The sequence below is a fragment of the Athalia rosae genome, chromosome 3 (assembly GCF_917208135.1).
Source record: "Athalia rosae chromosome 3, iyAthRosa1.1, whole genome shotgun sequence".
Classification (NCBI taxonomy): domain Eukaryota; kingdom Metazoa; phylum Arthropoda; class Insecta; order Hymenoptera; family Athaliidae; genus Athalia; species Athalia rosae.
This window is the reverse complement of record NC_064028.1, coordinates 11,139,948-11,163,913: the sequence shown is the minus strand read 5'-3', so window position 1 is coordinate 11,163,913 and position 23,966 is coordinate 11,139,948. Positions and strand designations below refer to the sequence as shown.

Sequence of the window (23,966 nt, the reverse complement as noted above, 5' to 3'; positions counted from 1 at the left end):
TTTGTCCACTAATTAATGTGCGACCATTAGATTAAACGTGTGCTGTGTACCGTTTCGTGATTACATCATGAATCTAAGTTGCGCTCCGTACGTTTGGATTTTAATTGCAGGATATATTTAGAATTATGAGATACCGTTTAATTCTGAGTGTCGGACACGGTAATATGTGCTACGTGCTACCTATTTCTTGGCACACTATACTCCGTAGGATTTTACAAGAAAATCATGAGTTGCTGAAAATGGCATTGGTCATAATAACTTATTTTTTTTTTATTCTAGAACATTGTCTAGAACCTTAACCAGCTTGAGTTTTCACATTCGCAGGTAAAATCCCAATTGACCTCGACGATAAATCTCCCGACTAACCCGATGAATTTCTCAGCGCAAATAGCGTGATCTCAATCGGTATTGGCGATTTTCGAGGACATCGAAATTTCAGCCTTTTATATCGCATCAAGGGCATCTGCAGGATACGTTATTATTCAGGTATGGCTAGGTATGTACGTACGTGTAATTAGGGGAATTCGTTACAATCATTATATTGTTGTAAGAAAAAACGGAGAAGAGAAAAGAAACCGTGACAAAACGTTCGAACAGTGTTATAACACGCGCAAATAGCAGCTGGTTTATTTATTTCTTTTTTTCTTCAATTCAACATTCAGCGGTAAATAACAATTTACACATTATTACGAAACCGGAAAGTCAAGTTTTCATCTTTTCCTCTATCGATTGTCTGTGATGATTCAATAGGCAAATTATAGATGTGCTGACGCCTCCGCATCATTGTAATATACGATATCTGTGTCACTTCAATTGCTTTTCAAGTAATTCTCAGACATCCAGTGATTATTCCCGATAACAATCACAGAAAATTAGCAGTATCGGTAATCCTGTCGTCTGCCGACATGTGTAGTTTAATTGTAAGTAGAGATGATAAAAGACCAGAATAAAACAAGAAGGAAGCGAAGAACCAGTTCAGCAAATAATCTTTGATTTCCGCATTCGGCGAACTCATCAATTCTCTTTTTAATATTTACATACGTATATACCATTCGTTTTACGTACAATGTCTTTGATCATTTAACGATAGTGCAAAAGACCGATGTCGTGTGACGTAATCGATATATAAGGACGCAATTTTTAAGAAAAAATCGTGTTCCTCATATTTCGCTTAAATAAATTGCAGATTTATAATCTCCCTATCAGCAAAATTAAATATATGCGATCGCTCGTCAATTTTTTATTTTTATTTTTTTTTTATTTTTTTCATTTTACGCCAATGCGTGTGTCTATCATATCTTCTACAGCGTTGTTAAATAATTAGATGTTAATTTATCTATAAATACCCGCGACACATTTTTTTTCCTCAATTTTTTTTATACAATTCAATTACATAGGTATGAAATCTCTAGATCACTTGTCAATTTGCAGATCTTTTTTCCTCTTCAAAGGATTTGCTAATTTATACAGAATGTGAAGGAAAATTGCGGGAATTATTTCAATGAATGTACCCATCGCACATGATCAATACTACAGGCGAAAACATAAGAATGAAAAAACTATCAGTAGAAAGTTCGAGAAACGATAAAAAAAACTCAGTCCTGAAAATGTTTTAATCAATTCTTTTAATCTTGAAATTTTGAAAAAATCATGCGAGATCAAAGTTGATAACGTTGAGGCGAGCCCAAGATTTCTAATTCAGCTAGATTAAAATATGTCAAAAAAAAATAATGTACGGTGCACATGATTATGACGTGTATATCTATCGCAAATTAAAAATTTACATAAAATTCAAATTCCTAGTCGGACGATTTTGTTTTTTCTTTAATCAATTCTTTGGTTTCTTTTTTTCTAAAACGTTCAAGAACTTCAACCACGCACATTGACATAAAAAACGAATCCTTGAATGGAAATTCTTGACTAGAATTCTTGCACACAGTTCATATCGTGTAATTTCGTCATTCGGAAATGATAGACGAAATCGTCTAAATGTAAGCTTATTAGGTTTGTATTTAACTCAAGTATGTTAAAGGACTAACTAATCCAATAATTCGACTGACAGGAATGATATTGATACGATATTATCATGTTATACGACGTGAAAAACTAACTGTGCGAAAATATTATCCATCATGATTCTCCAGAACATGATGCAATAATTTCTCGTCATCTCGAAAATCCGTTCGTCATGAGCTTAACCACGTAGGCGAAATGAGTCAGAATAAAAATTACAGGTATAACGTGATGTTATTCTGCAAGTTCTGTCACTTTTTCATGCACGAATTATGTATATGTATATTAAGTCGCATAAACGCATTTATGCGCAATTGTTCATTCGTTCGGAAATTTTATTATTTCCGGTTAATCTTTATTTGAAGTGATGTTATTAATGAACCGTATAATTGCTGTGAAAGTGAAATTCGAACTTGAAATATAAGAATGACGAAATCTTTTTTCTCTCTCTTTTTTCCTCTTTTATAATCACCGCCGATCCCTAAAAGATATAATTAACGTTACCTGACGATTTTTCTATAGGTTATAACGCAAATCGTATAATCTTATCAAATAAAAAGAAAAAAAAAATCAGTCCAAGTGTTCATTGAACCATAAGTAGATCGTTTATATGATTTATATATCATACAATAATTGGTAGAAATGAATTTTGAAAATGATCTCTTGTCTATAAATTTTTCAATATTATCAGATAAGTCATAAATGAACTGTAAGATTAATTATCATGTCTTTCGCGGAATGACTTAGGTATACCATAAAAATTACCCTTGTACAATTTATAATAATGAACCGTATAAGGCGTTACCAATTGACGTCATTAAATGACCATAGAACGTGAGTCAGGCCTATCTACGGATGTGAGAGGACACGACCAACTTTATAGTCCGGTTTCAAGATACGGGCAATACTTACGTATAAAGTCAAACGTTACGATCAGAGTAGAAACAAAGTGGAAAAAGAAACGAAACTAAAATTTCGAAACGGACCGATTTATCTATTCAGGGATAGATATTTGCTATCTGAACTAACAATAAGAGAATTCGCACTATTTTGCCGGATATCGTTCTTGGAGAGTTCGATTTTTGCATCAAAGGGATTCTTTTCGATCCGTGAAATAATTTAATGTAGATATCATTGCAATTGAATTCGATCCACAGGATGTATGTACACGTATACCATTGCAAATGAAGTAGTTCAAAGACAGCGTTAAAAATTAGCTGAAAGAAAAAAAAAAAAAAACAACAAATACAATTATTTCCTGTAACGTATGATACAACGGGATTTCTGAAGAAAATATGGTCCTTTTTAAATTTTCCATATCAAGTATGAATTGTAATGCTGCGAGATTATTTGGCGCAAAATTTGACCTAATCTGATGAAATGTAATCTGAGATCTTACAGATTTTAGTTATGTAAAATCGGTCGTAATCGAACACAGAGATTGATACGACTTGAAAAAATAATAAAAATAATATCGACAACAAATAAAAATAAATGCTGTTCGATTTGATTATCATTCTCCAGGGCAAGTGACCTGATGTAACATTCCATAAATATAGCCTCTTGAGTGATGACTAAAGAGAGCATCAAGGACAAGTAAAAAGCAAATATATCGGGCGAAGAAAGATATATTTTTAATTTAAACGAATGCAATTTGTGTCTAGACTCTGAGTGGATCAATATTGACGATCAGTTTGTACATCGTGCACAAAAAACTATAATAACACATGTATACATGTATACATGCGTAGCTCGCTCCTCTTTTAATCACGGTTAATAGTAACAAATCTGCAAGATTTTATATTACAATATCAACATCGGAACACGTGACGTTCTATGTACCTGTCACGTGCGCAGTTTAAGATGAGAGTTTACCAACAGAATTGAAGTAATATTATCAAGACATCAACGTCGCCCAGGGTGTAGACTGATAGAAACGAAGTACGTATATCTCGTGTCATAAGAAAATGAGAATCGCCCTGAATTTCTTTAAAGTAGAAATGTCACCAACCGAAAATTCATTTATTTTTGTTACCGTCGACAAGTCGAAAATTATACACGCGTCGATAAATGTTGTGATAACTAAACTGATAGAGCAACTGATTTTCATCTAATTCTTACAATCAGAATAATGAATATCTGTCGACCGATAGATATGGTACTTATTTAATTTTAACATTTGAAAACATAACCAGGATGCAATTATTTTTATAACGAAACCGATTACCTGCAATTCTTTTTATAGCTTAGTTATGCATAGATTGGTGACATATGTATATTCGTAGATAGTGTTGCTGTATATCTGACGTATATGAAACGCCTCTGATTATACACATATCTAGAAATACAATGCCGCCCCATTTACAATTCACAGCTGAATGAATCTGAATGAATGAGGTCGTAAAATGTAATATTTTTCTCAAAGGTATTACAATTTTCATCAGAGGTTCGATTTTCGATGGGGATATTAAGAATTCGCTTTCAATATTTTTAATCCAAACGATGATTTTCTATGGTGCAAAAAGCTGATAGGTAGGGAAAATGAGTAAGCTTGTATGTGAAGTACTCCGATTTATTGCATTATGCACTCTTGCGGTATCGTACAATTTTTTCTATTATATTAGCATTTGATATTCCATGGTTCTTTTGTCCAGTATGCATGTATTGAAATTACTCCGTATTCAGCTAGCCGCTCTATCAAACACTCTGGAGCATCGGGAATAGCTATCGTGGGTGCATTGGGTGGCAGTTCTTCGGACCATTCGCGATTTACCGTATTCAACTTCCCATAATTCTGGAATCCTATAGCGTTAAGCACGTCTTCCGTGTATAACAAAAATATGGGACGGAAAGTGCCGCAATCTAGGGTTGAACTCATGTTGTAGTAGAAGTGAGTACCTGAAATGCAAATCAAAAAGATAATTACCAAATTCGTAGCAGTATCTCTCTGTCATCTCTTCATATGGCGATGAATGAAACAACTCATATGTATTAAAATAGGAGATCGTAACTGTAGATTGCAACCAGAAAACAAATCATACCCATTCCAGGAATACAAGCTTGTTTTGCCCAACTAGAATCCAAATTATCTCTATTTTTGGGAACTTCTTCGAACCCGGTGGTTGTTTGAATCCAAACTCCATTGGCACCAATCACTCGATTTGTTTTAGCGCGATCACCAGCTGTAATAGTATCTGTACGGAATGTTTTTCATGAAATTTTGAAACCAGAAATTACAGAAACTGTTTAATGAAAGTATGGGAAAAAGCTTTTCTTCAGATCAGGAAATTCCTGTTTCATCGAACTAATCAAACCACTCGATAGAGTAGCTGATGGAAAATATGAAATTCGAGAGTGTTTATAAACTGTATCAATTGGTCAAATAAGATTGGAAATTGAAATAAATGACAGATAAATGACTCACTAGGCGACACAAGAAAAACTGTGACGGTCCAACAGTCTCTATCAAATAGTGTTCTTCTTACGAACCAGTCAATGGTTGACCTATCGTAGAAGTCCTGTTCTCCTAGCTCGGCCAGTGATAATCCAAACTATAAGAATGTGGTTGAATATTTTTGTTATTACTTGATCTTATCAGACAAAATGATCAGCATCAGAGTTCCAACCGACAATGGGTTCTACATGGAACGCTAAGGGACTAGCTTAAATGTTCATCACGTGCGTGCTTAAATGTTTATGCGTTTGTTTCGTTGTTTCAGTCTACCTGACGAGATTTTGGAATAAGGTCGTAATGCGTGTATTTCAATTTTGATCTGACAAAAAGTGTCAAAACCAGGGAAAAGGAAGACAAAGCGTCAATAACGCGAGCATCGTGGACCGAATTTGTCTTCCCTCTCAAGGCATCCAGTAATAGCTGACGGTGTATAATATCTGACAGGTAACTGGATATATTTTATTCAGCGAACATTTGATGAAACTGATTACCTGGATACCGACAGCATCCCCGTAACTGTCGTAAAGAATGCAGAAGTGATGGTCATTTTTCTCGCAATACAGAGTGAGCGCTGATTTAGAAACTTTTGATTCCTCGACCCAACCAGCTTCTTCCGCTGCTGCTAGTGTCAATGGCATTTCAAACCAGCTGTTGGAACGTGAAGGATCCTCGATTGGGGAACTCCATTTCACTGCATTAAACATTGGAAAATTATCAATTCTCAATAGTAAGTAGAAAAAAAATCACTATCTTTCAGAGATGATCACCTACCCGTCAGGTCAGTATCAGCGAACACCGGTGTACAAATTAAAGCTCCCGCTGCTACAACTGATGGATGAAAAGGGAGTCATTCTTACATTATAGTTAGCAGATGGATATTGTTATGGGTTACAGTTACTTTATAGACCTCTACATTACATTGGGATGTTACTGATTGTGAGAAGTATTTATACTTACTCGCTATTGATAGGAAAGCGGTAATCTTCATCTTGACGAGTTGGTTTCTGTGATTCCATCCTATGAGTGTCAGCCATTTATATTCAGCGTTGAGTAATATCTGCAGCATTCGGCATATGACAATTTTCACAAATTTGCACACGGATTTAGCTGGATGGAAACATTTCTTTCCTTTTTTGCATCGCTACGTAACCGTAAGACGTTGAACCAATATTCAAATATCTGTTATATATCGTTCAGGTTGTCAGATGTGAGCAAAGAGGATGAATTACTGAATTGGGAAGATAAATATACGTGGATCTGAATTTAAACAGGTGACAAATATGGTCGATTTCAATTTGTCGTTCCAAAACTTCCTGCACGGATCTTTTACTTGGCGATCATAAAAAAGAAAATTATCAATTTATCCACCCGACGCATACGACTGCACTGCATCGAACAATATCAAGATCAAATCGGTTTAATATAATCGATGCAATCCCTACGATTAACCAATATTTCGACGCAATAAAAATTTGTTTCAAATTTTCATAATATGGGGTCGAAGTTGGTGACCGCGGCCTGCACTGCAAGATAGTTCTACTTTCGAATTTCATTCGTCTTACAGGAGAAATCACTGTTTCGAAAAATTTAAAACTGAAAAAAAATTTGTATCGTATCTTCAAGTAATTGAACATCAATTTTTCTCAGGCCACGATTTTTACTCGACGTAAACAATCACGGGTGATGACACCAGAGCTTGATAATGTTCTTGTTTATTCGCCGATGCTGCATAACGCAATAATGCGAAATGAAAGTTGAAACAAAAGGTAGAAAACAACTAATAATGCACTTCTACGAAGATGCAGCATACGTCAGTAATTAATTTTACGTTTGTTAAATACGTCCACGTGAATCCTAGAAGCGTCAGCTCTTCATACGACGCATATTTTGACGGTGAAAAATCTCCTGAACGATTTATCAGTTTTTTATTATCGTGGGGATTCCTGCATTATAAGGAAGTCAAGTGTTCGTAACCACGGGGATTCTTTTCTTTGTTAATTTTTTTTTTCTACCGTTTCAATTTTTTTTTGTACAAGTGCGATTTAGAAATTATAGGTGCACGTCACTTTCTATTTTCGTCAAGTTTTGTTCGATTTTTAGAATGTAGACTATCAAATGGGCTTATGCGCTGTCTGGACAATATTATTGGACACGATAAGATTCGAAGACGTATATCTCGAGTCACAGATCTTCTTTGTTTAAAAATGAATTGATAATAAATAAATAAGCTGAGTAATTAACCAGCTTACTGATATTTTCACTATTTTAGCACCTAAATTCCTATAGCGAAGAAGAATGAAATCTTCTTCATCCCAAGTAGTACAAGTTTGTAATATACATGCAATTTGGTTTATTTTATTCGCCCCGGGGTTTTTGTGTCTATTATCTAATTAATCGGTATTTCAAATTTAAACACTTTTCAAAGTAATTAGTTTCTCATTTTCACATACCTAATTTTTGCATGTAAAAGCCACATTTCAATTTCAATATATCTACTTATACCGTCGATTATAGAACCATGCAGGCAATTTTAAAATGATTATAATTTTAAAAGGTGCCAACATGTGGTGTTTAAAAAAATTACTGCAACCCGTGATCGCAGACAACGATCTAAATTACGCTCTCTATTTCTCATATCAATTATTATTTATATACCTACTCAAAACCGGGTGTATTAACTGAAATAAATATCTCATTCGAGTCGAATTTTGGCAAGGCATGCCGAATTCATCATAATTTTTTTTACTTCACTTTTTTTTTTCAATTTTTATATGTTTTCCTTTTGTTTTATCGATATTTACCTATTTATATAAGTTTATACCAATGTGCAGTTACGCAAAGTGTAAAGTCGAAAGCAGGAAATGCAAACACATAACCTGTGCCGCAGTATTTTTATGCAAAAAGTAAAGAATTTGAGAATAATGGTCGTAAACTCGTCTCATAATGCGTGTGTAGACATATGACCTTTTTTTATGTAACATCACTTTACATTCTCACATATTTTCTACACACAGAATATTGCTCAGACTCCCTGTCTTTGCGACGAATTAACAATTGCGCGAAAAATTTTGCTCCCAAACACAAGAGACGGACAAACGAGACCATTTCATTGATCAAACAATTTTTTTTCATTTTCCTTGTTCAGTCAAACGCATGTGAGATCAAAGCATTTCAATTGATCCATTCATCCTCATTATCTCACGATTCTACACAATTACATGAAGTATTATGTATTAATTGATTATTCGATTGATTGATTAATTGATTGTTTTTTTCTTATACCGATGTTAAAATGGTTATATCCTTATTCTGATGTCATTTATAGAAATATGTTCATATGACGTTTCCCATTTCAGGAGACGTACAACATCACCTGCCGATCGTGAAAACTGCTACGGAATCCACATTACACAAACCACATAATAAGAACATACAAGGATTTGATCATAGGTTTCTTGCGTGGTGATACTTGTTATATTCGACACCGTCTTCATATCATTAATATCGAGATGAAAACAATATTTGCAAAAGGTTAGTCAGTAATTAACTATAAAGTACAGCGATACAGATATTGAGTAAATCTCAATTTTCACACATACGATCACCACATTTTCTGCACATAATTCTTTATAATCACGTGAGATATCTGTATGTGATCATTTTTTGACCCAAAGGTTTTAACTATTTTTATATGTATGTGTAAATCTGTGCGAAAAATGTCAGTAATTGAAGAATCGATCGATCACATTATTATCGTTGTGCATTAAGATTATTATCATCCTAGCCGATTTAATTACGGTCGGTTACGAATGTAATTCAAAAAAAAAATCATTGTTCTATAATTCACCGTTTATCATCGTTTCCAAAATCTTACTATCCATTTATACATTAATTCAGTTTTTTCCCTTTTCTTTTTCTTACTTTGATACATTTAATTGCTGCTGATTAAACAGTCAAAATATACATAAATTTTTTTCCACGTCATTTGCTCCATTTTATTCAATACGTGACATTATTATTGGTTTGATCCATTTTATCGTTAAAAAAGATAAAATAATTATATTCATAACAAAAAATATGTACATAATAAAATAATTAATTTATACTTCATTTTGTAAAGCTTCAAGAATTTATCTGTTGTATATAATTTAACATGAAAACGACTTAAGGTATATAATAAACATAGTCAGGATGTGATAATCTGAATGTTTAAATGTATGTCAATTTCGAAAATGATATCAATTATTGTTTAATATACCTGCCTATGGATCGTATATCATCGGGCGTGATACGAAGTAAATCGTAGGTCCGCATTGTGTATATCGGTACAATTGTATCAATAGTACGAGTGGTTAATATCTAATATAGGTATGTGCTATAAATCATGCGATTTTACAGATTGTTTCAATTAACAGGCAACGTTAAATTTTTTTTCATTATCTCGTTGCAGAATTCCATCAAGAAGATATTTGTTGCGTATCTCGAGACGCCTAACAATAAGTCAATCGGAGGTAAAGATTTCATCATTTCGACGTTGCGCGACGCGATGTATAGATTCGATCGGAAGACGAAACAAGAAAAAAAATATACTGCACCAAAATTATTAGGTTGGTACCATTCAAATTTCAGTTTCACGTTTTCAAGAATACGTTTCATCCCAGCCAAAAAGAAAAACCGCGGCAGATATTTGAAGATCGTTCAAAGGGGAATTGGGAAATTCTATTCGCTTTTTTTCTTTGTCAAAGAGGTTGCGTAGATTTAATTCTTCCATTTCACACTTGCTCTTGAGGTATTGTTTTAATTTTTTTTCGTAACTTATTTCTGGAAATAGTTTTTAGCGTGCAACGATTCTAAATACGAACGATAGCGAATTCTAAATGCCAAATCGGCTGCTTCATGTTTGCGTTACCTTTTAATAACCAATTATTTGAAATACGTAATGAATTAAATGACGAAATTCACTAAAAATAACCGTCACTTCTTTATATATTTCTAATGTCACTTCTAGGAGTATATAATTTCTCAAAATTGAGACAATGGAAAAATAATTCCCTAAATAACACAAGACAATAATTGTTTCGACACACGTTCATGACGAAACAACAATTATTTAAATTGAACATATAGAGAAGAAAATTAGCTGGCGAATCACGAGTGACAATTACGTATTATCAACCGTTCCAAGCGTGACAAACATAGCCTCATGTATATTAAAACGCGATCGAACAAAAAAAACAGTAACAAATATAATTGAAAAAAAAGACGACTCATTGAAAAGAAACGCTATTCCATTCTCGTAGTGTTACCATTTTATAAGAAGGTGTCGAAATTGGATACTATCTGTCTATCTACTATGGTAGTAGACAGTTCCGAGAGCGTATACCCAACCGTTCGACGTTCGACATTCGAATGACTCAAAGAATTACTAATAAATGAAGAATAAATTCTCGCGAACTTGACGGCGAACGCTCCACGAGGAACTTTGAAGTGACGCGCGTGTTCCACGGTGCCAGTTGTTCCGTATAGTTATTCTCTTGTTATAAAAAGAGGTGGGGCATCAGCAACAGCGACAGCAGGAACAGCAGCAACCTACAGCACCAGGAGAAAGAAAGGGGGGTCAACACGAAGCGTTCCTTATCTTTAACCGTTCTCTCTATATTACGATACGGAAGACCTCACCGTAAGCATCAGTTACTCACAAGCTTCCAGGGACCGAGGAGTCTGGTTCAAAATTGTCAGTTTTTTGATAAAAGCATAAAAAAGGGGGGGGGACCAGTGGAAACATATCTAATAAAACTGTCTCATGAAGAATTCATAGTTAAAATTACAGAAAAAGAAATTGGAATAAAAAAAAGTGTTGGAAGTGTTGAGTGTGTTTTCGTTTATTTTCATTTCTTTCAACTTTTTTAAATTGAAAATTAAAACACAAAAAAAAAAATTGTTCCACAAGAGTCTGATACACATAAGGATGATTTAAAAATGGTGTTACAAAAGTGTTTCGTCGCTATAAAATTAATGACGTTTATTATATTTTCTGTCGAATGGAGCGAAGCTTTTCTCACGGCCCCATTGCCAGGTAATGGTTATTTAATTAATTGAATAATTAATAACATCTTATTTATACTTAACAAATTTCTTTGATCTGACTTTACTAGTTATCCAATGAAAGGAAGGTTTTTTGCCATTTTTTATATTATTTCATTGAATATCGATGCGCGAATGTCTTCCTTGTGATATAAATTACGATTGGTGCAATCGCTGCAGTTTAACGTTCTGCATTCTATAAATGCGGTAATAATCAATCCTCTGGAGTAACGAATCAGTGAACAATTTACATAGAGTTTGATACGTTCATTGATAATTTTTTTTTTTCCTACGGAAGTGCATGATGTGTACATATGAAGTTGTGATAAAAATATACAACATAGGGATTTAATCTACTTCTCTCTCCTTCCGTGTTCTGAATAAGCGAAGTTTCGTAATTTTACGGAAATAATAAATTTAATACTCAAATGTGCATGGGATATGAAATACAACTAGACATTAGCCCAAAGAGAGAGACTAATGATCGCGTGTTCGAAATTTGTCCCCTCTAGACTCATTACATTTTAATTACGACAGCGTTTAAATTATACATGTACATCGCTATATACATAACACCCTACTTATCAGCTATATGCAGTAAATTTTGAGAAAACGTGTTATTGATGATTTTGTTAATACATGTGGTATATGCGTCATCGACATTATATTTATGTAGAATTCATCTTTGATAACGTAAAAAACTATATGCACGTATACGGTATAATATAACCAATGCTCCGTTGATTAATTCATTATTTTCTAATATATCATCTCCCAGTAACAAACAAAATATGCATACCTATCTATTAATATAGGGGAGAGGGGGGGGCAAAATGGGGTACTTAAGAAACCGTTATGTTTTCAAGGACTTAAATATGCTGATTTTTCTCGTTTTCACTTGTAATTAAAGGAAAATAATCAAATTAAAATATATGTGAAGTTTATTGGTGATTACCTGTGAAAAGTTTCAGTAAATGAGTATTAATAAGTTTATTGTTTGTAATTTATAGTTGTTTCTTAATTTTAACGTGCGATTTTCAGTGGTTATTTGATTAATAATTGTTGCTTTCGGTAAATTATGTTTTATTATCAAATAAAATGCTGTTAACAATGACAAATAATGTTTTTTTTTCAATACTATCAAATTTGAAAATATCAAAATTTTTACCAAATTTTTGGGATACCCCATTTTGCCCCCCCCCCCCCCCCCCCCCCTCCCCTATATCTGTTTTAATTGGGTATGATTTTTTTTTTCAACAAAATAATTATTCAGTAAGTTTGGAATTGCAGAACTTTTATTATATTTTTTATATACAAAATAGTGAATGTATATATATACACACACATATATGTAGATAGCACTATAGAAAATGCAGGAATCACAGAAATTATATACCTATGAATGAAGTTAGTTCACGATGATGATCGCTACACGTACAATTTCCAGGTAATTAACCACGCGGTGTGAGTCTTTTTTAAGTCAATAAGTTGCGTCACAATTGTTGTTTACCCCTATCTATATAGTAGTCCCGGATGATTTATTCTCTGTATAGATCTCGTGATGCACGAGGAGAAAAAAAAAATTACACAGAACATACATCTCGTTTATTTGTCGTACAACAGTGCATGTTTGATAAAGCTTAATGAGACCTGACAGCAATTTTTACCGTTTTTCTTGTATAGGTATATGTATACCAAAAGTTGTATTGTCAAGTCGAGAATATGTGACAAAACGAAACCACGTGCGCGTACGTATACATATGCATAGGTGGTGATTTTTATATATGTAAATGAAAATTTTCTATCGTCAGCGTAGATTTGTCGCCTATGTATAATTATATGAAATAAGGGAAACTAAAATTATTACCGGTTTCTTTTCTATCAACCTGTAACGATTGATTCATCAAAACTAAGAATTATCTATCACCGCGGATTGTATATTCGAATGATGAAATAAAATCTGACAATCACTCAGAAACGGATCGCAGCTTCTACTGGGAAAAGGAGAGATGAAATAAATAGAAAAATGAATAAATAAAATAAATCATCAGATATATATTTATATAAAATCACAGAGAATCAAAGATACATAAACGCACATATAAACGTATAAGTTGCAGAAAGCAGTAACCGGGTTTCCAATTAGTAGTCCGCAAGTAACTTGGAATTCGCAATGCGTCCAGAAATAGATACCAGGTGAAGCGAACTGCCATGCCTCTTATGAGTGAACGAGACGTGTATGTAGGCATGAGTTATCTATGGTGCACATATGTATCGATAGTATATCTATATAGCTGCGCGTTGTATATACACATATGTATGTATACATATGTATACTTCGACTAATTAGACATTTATGTATCAAGCAAAACCCGGTTCATCCGTGAGTCAGACTACAGATACGTAGTGAATCGAGTAGCAAGTTTCATTGTTCGATTTTTAAATTGCCTTTTTTTTCCACTGTATATAAAATAGAGATTTTCGATCATTGGTATATATTTAATGATCAACCGAACAGCGATTTACTTTTTTGATATAAATAACAACGACAATCATAATGACAATAATGATTTGGAAGCGTAGCGCACGCGTTCGATTTTGTCATGTCTAAACCCACACAAAGTTAGTTTGGAACGTTTGCAGCAGATAGAGAGATGAAGAGAGAGAGAAAGAGAGAAAAAAAGAAAAAAAAAAGAAAGAAAAACTGGTTATTCAAATACGTTGGGACATTTCGGTTGACTGGGTATATGTATAGATATAGACATAGTGTACGTAAAAGAAGGCTACGTGCATCTGAACACGCGTGAGTAATTTTACTATAGAGACGCGTTACAGTTTATGTATGAAAAAGGTATTATTTAAACGTGAAAAATGGCCGCGGGCTATCTTTTGTCTCCTTATAACAATAAAAGTTCTATCTAGGTGTATCTATGGCATTGAACAAACCTTATAACGTCATACGTCACTCGTAACAACGTGTTACGTTGAAACAGAGAAAGCAAAATTATGCATATATGTCGGTATAAAAAACGTACGTATAACCCCAAGTATACGTCCTACAACAAATTTTTGCCTTTCTCACAATTGGGTTATGGGTATATTCTTGCAAAGTGACCTTCGAGTTCCGACAAAATTATTAGTCTCTCAAATAATTCTTTGAACGATTATATTAATATTATACGTACGTACATACATATCCAACTGTGTTTTACAAACTAAAATATTCCATCTGTTTTCAACTCGAGAACAAATGAAATTCTACTTCAACATACCTATATGTATATTGAAATTTATAAATTTCCAAATTTTGTAACGTATCATATTGAAAATTTCATAAAAATCATACATACCGCATCGCGTAAGAAAATGTGCGTATCATGCGCACCTATATTCCGTCGAGGGTTATTATTAGATATATATATAATTTATGCCGGTGATAAATAAATATTGTTATTACACACAAATGTACATATTCATGCGCGTGTATATATACATTTATTCATACGTTACTTAAATAAACAGATAATCAGAGATTTCTCGTTTTCATTGCTGCAGGAATTAATTTTCTCTCAATATTTTCTCAGTTTCTTTTTCTTTTTTCCTTAAATATATACTTCCAACGAAGTAGATGCAGAATTTATAAGGGTGTATGTGATAATTACAGTCTCAAAAGGTGGGGCTTCGGCGGCCAATGATTGAACGGGTCAAACCAACGTCCTTGATAGGTTATTCGAACTCGAAGCGGTTCTTAGCTCTTTAGCTTTAGCTATATTGGCAATAATGATAATACCGATGATAATAACAATGACGATAAAATTGTAAACCTGTTGTTCTCTGATTTTCTTTTTTTACAAAATTAGCATACGCACGGGGATTGGCGAGTTATGACGTTACAGCGACCACTAACGATCACCGATCACGACAGATAAACGAAGTTCTACAACGGATAGAAGATGACGAAGATTCGGCTATTATGAAATCAAACGTCAATGGGAGAACAGTAGAAGAACGTGGCGGATCCATTTATGTAATAGAATTTGAATCTGAATCAAATGAATTCAATGACGGTTCAACGAACGCCACGACTGGTGAGTATAACAGAGATTCTTCAAATTTTCCTATTTAAGATTTTATAGGCGTTTATTGAAAAATTATTACATTTTTATGAAGTGCGTGTACTTCCAGACACTTCTAAAACTTGGCGTTACTATTGAGGAGTAAATTTTGTAATTAATCAACAATTACATAGTATGTACGCATTATTAGAGTCAAAGTCTCGGTGAATTCTTATCTCAGTTTGTAAACATGGTAAATCGTTGATATAACAATTGAAATAATAAATAAAGCTGCTACCTAAACGAGAATTATGCTAACCGCACATGTTTTGCACGATACGTATTTGCGAAACGTATTAGATAAAGTAAACGTTAGCATAAAAGACTACAGTGAAAATCTTATAGACAAAGGTTTTATAAAATTAAAAATTTTCCATTCCATCTAATTTATTTATTATCTTTTCAGAAAGCATCCAAGTGGAAACGCACGGTCCTCTGGATCCGTGGTCGATAGTTTGGTACATCGGATCATTCGGAGGTTTGGTAGCATTTTTTTTGGTCGTCAGTTGTTCGGAATGGTGTTGTCGTCGTGGTGCTCGACCGGTTACGATTTCTTATTCTCAATCTGGAGAGGGTGGAAGCGGATCGTCCGGAAGTCAAGACACTCCGCCGCCACCTTATCATCTCTTTGCACCGCCGCCGTACGAATCCATTTATTACGGTGACATAACGGACAAAGATTCCGGTGAAAAAATGGACATATTTGTAATAGCGGTTCCGGTTCACGGATCGGCGCCCGTCCAACCGAATACATAGAATTGCGTTAAATTCGCCGATTTTGAAACAATTTCGAATAGGTCGATTATGAGACTGACCTTGACGCAGGTGTGAAGAAAACCATAACGATGATTAATCGAATCCGATCGGTGCAGATTTATCATTTTTTCCGTCGGATATTATCGATATTTTTCACGTAACCGTGGAAGACAAAGAGGACGGCCCTCCGGATAAAAAAGGATTTTGGGAGTCCTGGAAGTTGAAATCATGATTATAATACGAGACACGAGATGATAATTAAAAGGTACTTGGAGAATTAACTAATAAAATTTGTAATCTACGACCTACCCGGATTCAAATGAAATCTTTCCATTCAAAATTTTGAGGAATATTTATACACCGATAAATAATTATATCAAAATATTGTATATGTAGAAATATCGAAATCTACTTAATCACCGATCACAAATGGTTATCACTGACTTGAGTCACGACGGCGTCGTAAAATCGATGCAGATCGAGGTTGATGTAATTAAATGAGTTCGATTAGATTTGTACGCAATCAGGCTATACGCGGCGCGGCGTCACCAGGTATATCGAATGACCTCTAGGGCGTTAACGCGCCTCGTTTTTATAACCCTTGCGAGAAAAGAAACAAATAAATAAATAGATAAATTTGAAAAGAATAAGGATAGAGAAAAAGAAGTTTTACTGCCATAAAAAAATCATTGAGTATGTATATCACGTCGTTTATCCGGCTCACACACCTTCCCAATACTGGGAGATTGTATTATGCCTTATACCTATATAGGTATGTATCTGTGTACATATACATGTATAAATATGTGTATATTTTTTTTATTGATCGTTGACACGCACGTTTGGAATATTATAAACGCCTCCTAAATGAAATTGGATCGTACTATTACAAAATCGATTCCTGGAACAGAACGAAAAGAAAAAAGGAATTATGTATTGTCATTTGGCATTCTACGTTGTTTAGAATGTTGGAATTCTATATACTCTAATTATGAATCTATTGATTACCAAGTGATGGTTTTTATAGAACATATAATTTTGCATCCCCGTTTGACTTACATACGACAAATATTCCAAATTGCGTGTGTATTGCCTTGTATTATATACATATTATTATCATTATCATTATTCTTATTATTATCATTGTTCAAGTGGAACGGAGTGGAAGTGCAGGATTTGATGCAATTTATTCTATTATTAATTTTAAAACACGGTATGGTAATTGATCCTACCGATATTTGATCTCAACTAGTCATTATAATAAATGTATGCGATTATTTGCTCTGATTAAATATGATAAAAATCGCGGTTGACATTCTGTGTCAACATTCCAATTTGCGTCATATAGTAATTTAATAAATCTGTAATACAGCTAGAACGAGAAAGACAATTTAGGTGCGATTTTTTTGTGTATATATATACAGAGCGGACAACGTGAAATTGCGCACCCCATTTGCACATGCGCGATCGTCGGCATTTGTTTCGCAGAATGTCCAACAACACTCCGCTTTCAGATTTAGCTGTCAAATACAAGAACCTAACCTGAACTTTTCGATGAGTGTATTTCTGTCGACATTTAATTAATCTCTCATTCAATTGATCAATTTTATTTGATGCTATGCCACCCTACTTATCTGTGTCTGGTTTTGTGTCGCATTATTCACCTGACACAACATACCTCAGTCATATTTGAATACGGCGATCTCAGCTGTATTGGTGATCGACAATTTGACAGCTACAGCTGAAATCTGAGGCTGTTGGTACAACACGCTAGCAGATGATAAATTCGTCTGTCGTTTTGATTCACGCTTGCGCACAAAATCTGGGTGCGCAATTTCACGTTGTCCGCTCTGTATATATATATATATATATATATATATATTTATATTTCGAATCTAATTGAAATTATATTACTACCAATGTATAAATTTCTAATATTCGAATACTATTATTATTGTTATTATTATTATTATGGTTGTAATCTTGCAAATTTTGCGACTTACAATGAATAATCAGTTCGACCAGTTCGCGTATTATAGGGGTACAAGTTAATAACGTATAACATAATATGAATTTCAAAATGTCATTATGTAAATTATCAACTGGCATATTATTATTATTATTATTATTGTTATCGTTACTATAAAGATTAAGTCAACCTAAGATTCATAATATTAATTATAAGCAAAGCGATTTTAGTCGCTATTTATTTTTTTTATACTTTTATACAGAATGTTTACGGAGTAAACGATATTGAAACGTTGTAAATAATAAAAAGAAAAAGAGAAAACAAATTAAGCTCGCTATTTTACACCAATCCGGTTTTATTGTTCCTTTTTTTTTGTTAGGGAAAAACTGAAATAATGTTTGAAAAAAGTAATCATTAGGTGAAATAGCTGAATTTTTATGAGTTTCGATTAAACTAGTAGGTACGTATGTACATAGGTATGTATACTTGACTCAGATACATACGTGTGTACATAAATTATAAACTTGATACGATTGGATGTGAAATATATTCATGCCTTGCGATGCCAATGAAATAAAAACGCGTGATCTGTTGATCATTCTAAGACATACCGTATTAGTAAGGTATAGATAGGTCGTGACGTCAAATTATCGTATCCTTCGTCTGAATCATTGATACCTTAACAGAAAAACTATCAATTATGGTGAAGTATCGACGTATCACGTACAAGGTATGAGAGCTCTGCTCGTAGTTCGCTATATCAATATAGTCATTATCGAGCTGTCTGAAGAGCCGCAATATTCAGATTACAGTTTACGATGAGAATCTTCGTTTTCGAGTACTTCGTAATCCTCATCACTTGATAACCAATTCTAAGTTGAACACAGAAAAGGGCTTCAAAGAGGACTAAATGAGATCTTCCTATCTCTAACGTAGGCTTTGAAATATCTATTATTAAAATCTTGTAGGACTGATTAAACTTGTGATCGATTTTTGTGTATTATATTTATTCTAGATGAGATTCGATCGCGAACGCAGAGACTGTCAGAGATTTTTTCAGCGAATATAACTCGCAAGACAACCAGCATGCAAAATAAAATTCCTGCACATCCTGTAGGTATCTATAGGTATAATATTCAAGTGCGTGATAAGCGTAAATAAAATACCTAAGAATGTTTTGTTGTTGACGCTGAATATGAATAAGAAGCAAACAAAGAAAGAAAAAAGAAATTTCACATTTACGACACATAAAATACGATAGAACCATATGATTTTTTACATTCTTGGAGATACGTAGTTTTGATTTTTATAAGCAAATGCAATGCAGGTCGACAAAGAGTTATTAAGGATCGAATAATTAAATACGGTTGGTATGTGAGGCGAAGTGGAATTTGTTAAACTTCCCGATCGTGTATAAGCGATTTCGAACCGGCATGGTAGTTGCAGCCTTCTCATTTTTAAGTCTATTATCTTTGTAAGATTTGATGACGCACTGAATAGAATTGCTTTATGGGTAAACGGCTGACAATGAGCAATAATCGAACGTCACGACAGCAGCAATTCCATCTTTGAAGCACGTTGTTAATCTTATCAAATCAACGCGGTGATGCGATGAGATTTTATGTCTTTTATTCTGCAATATTGAATAAATCTTGAGCTGTGTTTCTGGAGTAATTTTGCAATGGAGAATAGTTTGTTAAATGGAGACCAGGTATCAAGGGTAGAAACCCTCTGACGATGTGCGTTTGGCGCCTGTGTTTTTTTTTTTCTCGATTCATCAGAAAACTACGTGGGATAAATTTGTCGAGCATAAAATTTATCACCCTATTTTCGTTCCATACAATTTTTAAAGATCATTTGCAGATTGAGATATAAATATTTGTGATCGTAACTGTTGTGTTAACCAGAACGACATCGGCGAAACAACACAGCTACAATTCATTGTCGGTTTAAGCAAAATTCATAACTTGCACTTTACTTTTATGTTTCAGAAGACAATTAAGCAGCCCATTCAGATCTTGACTTCGCAGCTGGAACGCAAGACAAGTCGGTCCATCTGCGAAATTGAATGTGGCAAATGATTGAGAGTATATAAGGCAGTTATTGTGAACCTATAAGATTAGAAATGAATAGAAATAATTTGAGATACACTTATATCAAATGTTAATGTGACTGAAAATATGATTCATGATATTGTTGAACAAGTCCTAATAATCGAAATAATTTGAACAGTACAATATAAATGATTTTACAATTTGTTAGATAGATATCCTGTATTGTAGATCAATGAAAATCGACTACTCTCTATATTGATTTTTCGATTGCAATTCATGCACATCTCCCTATCATACTCTATAGGAGTAGGATTGAATACACATGATTGCATATGATCAGGCCTACAAGTAACTAATTGTAAGTAAAGTCTTGATCTTCATAGGAGTGGAATTGAATACACAGGATTGAATGCATGATGAGGCACCCTAGGTCTCAAAACACCTCCTCTCCTATCCTGTTCTCCTGATACCAAAATAAACTTTTGGCCAAACTTTGCGTTTTCATGACGTGTTGCTGATAAAGGATATCAAAAAGACATGCGTTTAATGATGTATACAATGTTGATCAAACTATCAATTTAAGAAGTACGATTCATCTATTGATAAATTGTCTATGCAAAATACACATCAATCAAACATCTATCATTTCGTACATTAGAATATTCATTTCTGTAATAAAAACGCGACAAGATAAATAATTCACAAGATGTGACTCATATTAATATAAGAATATTCTTCTAAATTTTCTGATCTTCTAAATTTTCTGATCATAATAAGGTAGGCAGATAAACGTTATGATAAAAATTCCAAAATTATAAACTATAGACGCGATAACGCTTCACTTCACAATAAAATCAAACGCATAATTAAACAGTATCAGTAATAGAATTTTGTCATGTAAACTTCACGCGCCATTTTATCGGTTACCTGGTAATCCACACCGATAATCGTTCATTTTATTTGTCCGAAAAAGAGTTAAAAAATTTCAAGACTATTTCCGTTACCTATCATAATTTCACAACGTATCTGCGAGTTGAAAACGTGACGAAGCCTGAAAGAAATAATAAAATAAGTTACCCTCTGAAATCAGCATGTGAACAATACCATACAGCTAGATTTCATAATTTATCATTCGATCATAGCAAATAAGTTAAAATTTCGTAATCTTTTCAAGAATCTCATTGTCGGTACCCAACGCGTGCAACGAACTGAGGAAAGTGAAAAAAATCCTCTCCATAATTGTTATGTAACCCGATTTATGTATAATTCTGCCGCATCCGTAAAATGCACATGAATATGTCTTGCATGTATATCGTACAAATGATGCTGAATGTAGTCTGCATTACATATTATACACATATTGTTAGTCGCACAAATAGGGGTGTTGTAAAAAGCGTGCATCATAAAAGCAGGTCATTCGCAGCTGTTCCTGGTATCATCAATAAGGTCAAATATATCCACCTAACAATTAAAGAAGAAGGTATTATCGGAATACAGAAGTGTTGAAAAGTTGGATCATTGTATGGGATAGACGAACGATGTAATTGTATTTATAGCCTTCACAATTTATTTACATTATATCATATTTGTTTTCTGGCGAGCGAAAAAAAGAAGTATAGCTAAATGATACCCTGCAGCGTGAGTATAATGCTCGTATAATATCGCGTCACATGACAATTAGCGAGTTGCAGGGAAGATAGCGTCACGTGTAAATACACATGTATAATAAGATAAATATACATGTTTTACGTTACATCTCACATTATTACGTTCAAACAGCATAGGCAGAATTGATTTTTTTATTTTTAGGAGCAACTACATTGCTACAAGCTCACCTCTTCCACTACTCAAAGACTGTTTTCGAACAGATCAATTTGAATACGTCAGCTGCTTAGGAAGAATGAGACTTCTCAAAAAAAGTTTCTCAGAACATTTGATGTTGCAGGTCGGGCGGAAATTTTCATAATTACCAACCGCAAATTGTAACATTATATACTTTGTAAAATTATGTGCATGGCGTGAAATCGCCTATGAAATTCCATAGATATTATAATTAGACAAATTGTATGTATAGGATATCTATGGTATAGGTATTTATTCTGACGAGTGGAATATGTTTTTTCATTCTTCTTTTATAATAAAGATATTTGCGACGTTAAATTAAAATCTGTATGGAAATTTCTTTCTGTCGAAGTAAAGTTTGTTATTGATTCTGTGAACATACTGCGGGTGTAATACTGAAGATAAGTTTACGAGCAATAACTCTGGGATATAAATAGAATTTTTCAATTTAGCGAGTAAAACATTGAACGCGGATGTATACATATGACTACTAATTATTTTGGGATAGTTCAAAGATTATGAGACTTCCCGTGATTCATCTATTTAAATAAGAGCTGTATTCGTGTTTGAACACGTGACGATATTTAATCTGGAAGTTGACAGCAGTAATCGATTTCCCGCTGCAGATGATGTCAAAAAAATGTCAAATCATTATTTTGTACCGATCAGTTGCACCAAAATCGATCGCTTTTTGTAGCACTATATACACCAGAAGTTATTTACAGAAGACAAACTCCCTGTAACATACAAAAACAGCCAATTAATATTGAACGATGTCACGGGGGAAGAAAACCAAGAAGAAATTTCTTCGCCGAAGGCAACTGGAGACATCGTCCGTTTTGGTGCAGACTGCGACGTATCGCTCTGAAGGACGTACTCGAGCAGGAATTTCGTGTAGGTATAATACGTATAAAAAATAAAGAGAGGATTATTCATTATGTGTAATATGTATACAGTATATGGCCTTGTGCAGCAGACACCGTTACAGAAACTGCGATAAATTATTTAAAAAAAGAAGTACTAACGCTATTTTTGAATTGGTATAACGGTTGAAACTAGCACTGTATTTGAATTTTGGTAGCGCATTCCTGAAACCAAGTTTATAGGCTGCAGGGTTTTCAGAGTCATTTAGCCGAAGCACAGAGTGGCGATTTATGTACTTGGAAACGAACTGATCCTGACTATTTAAAGCTGTGAAGAAAAATGAGCCGAATGTTCATCAAATGAGAGAATTAATTGAACGCTGAGACTATTCTATGATTCTAGGCGTAGCATATAGGCACTTCTACTTTTGTACAATTTATGGACGCCACGCTCTGAATTGATACGTGTACGTATTTATATACGTTTCATTCACGATTATACAACACGATTCCAAATGATATAATATTCGAAACGAGCAACATCGGCCAGCGGCGAACCATTGGCTAGTCGCCACGTGAGATGAATTGATCATGCAGAGCGCAGCTTATACGTTTCATTTTACATAAAGAAAACCAGTCAAATGATAATTTTTATTCCTTATACGAGCCACAAAGTTTTTTTTTTATCTATTTCACTGCCCAAGATATTTATATCCAATAATTATTATTTCAATGGAAATTTTCAAGTTTCCCAGTGTATTATTTCACTTACAGGCTTACGCACAAATGAAGCTGCAGGATCATTTTCAAAATATT

At 33.8% G+C, this 23,966-nt stretch overlaps 2 protein-coding genes and 1 long non-coding RNA gene across 7 annotated transcripts; 1 reads left to right on the top strand and 2 right to left on the bottom strand.

The window, feature by feature from the left end:
- Nucleotides 1–4,569: 4,569 nt before the first annotated feature.
- LOC105690123 lies at nt 4,570–10,925 on the bottom strand. 2 transcript variants are annotated; one of them, XM_048651897.1, is made up of 7 exons: nt 10,774–10,925; nt 6,425–6,524; nt 6,239–6,295; nt 5,959–6,158; nt 5,438–5,564; nt 5,055–5,207; nt 4,570–4,911 (listed from the first exon to the last, which is right to left on the bottom strand). In XM_048651897.1, the coding sequence occupies exons 1-7, from the start codon at nt 10,774–10,776 to the stop codon at nt 4,634–4,636; spliced, it is 918 nt and encodes a 305-aa protein (XP_048507854.1). In that variant the 5' UTR covers nt 10,777–10,925; the 3' UTR covers nt 4,570–4,633. The 2 variants fall into 2 exon arrangements, with proteins under 2 accessions (XP_048507854.1, XP_048507853.1); XM_048651896.1 differs by having other exon boundaries at nt 6,425–6,608; nt 10,774–10,922.
- LOC105690062 lies at nt 6,043–20,658 on the top strand. 4 transcript variants are annotated; one of them, XM_048651899.1, is made up of 5 exons: nt 6,043–6,194; nt 8,824–8,998; nt 9,918–10,074; nt 15,412–15,639; nt 16,073–17,741. In XM_048651899.1, the coding sequence occupies exons 3-5, from the start codon at nt 10,014–10,016 to the stop codon at nt 16,420–16,422; spliced, it is 639 nt and encodes a 212-aa protein (XP_048507856.1). In that variant the 5' UTR covers nt 6,043–6,194; nt 8,824–8,998; nt 9,918–10,013; the 3' UTR covers nt 16,423–17,741. The 4 variants fall into 4 exon arrangements, with proteins under 4 accessions (XP_048507856.1, XP_048507857.1, XP_048507858.1 ...); XM_048651900.1 differs by lacking the exons at nt 6,043–6,194; nt 8,824–8,998 and adding an exon at nt 9,288–9,835; XM_048651901.1 differs by lacking the exons at nt 6,043–6,194; nt 8,824–8,998; nt 9,918–10,074 and adding exons at nt 11,024–11,543; nt 20,383–20,658 and having other exon boundaries at nt 16,073–16,144.
- Nucleotides 20,659–21,989: 1,331 nt separating this feature from the next.
- On the bottom strand, nt 21,990–23,852 carry LOC125500185. The gene is made up of 2 exons (XR_007277412.1): nt 23,313–23,852; nt 21,990–23,024 (listed from the first exon to the last, which is right to left on the bottom strand). It is a non-coding gene; the product is annotated as an uncharacterized LOC125500185 (long non-coding RNA).
- Between the last annotated feature and the right edge of the window lie 114 nt (nt 23,853–23,966).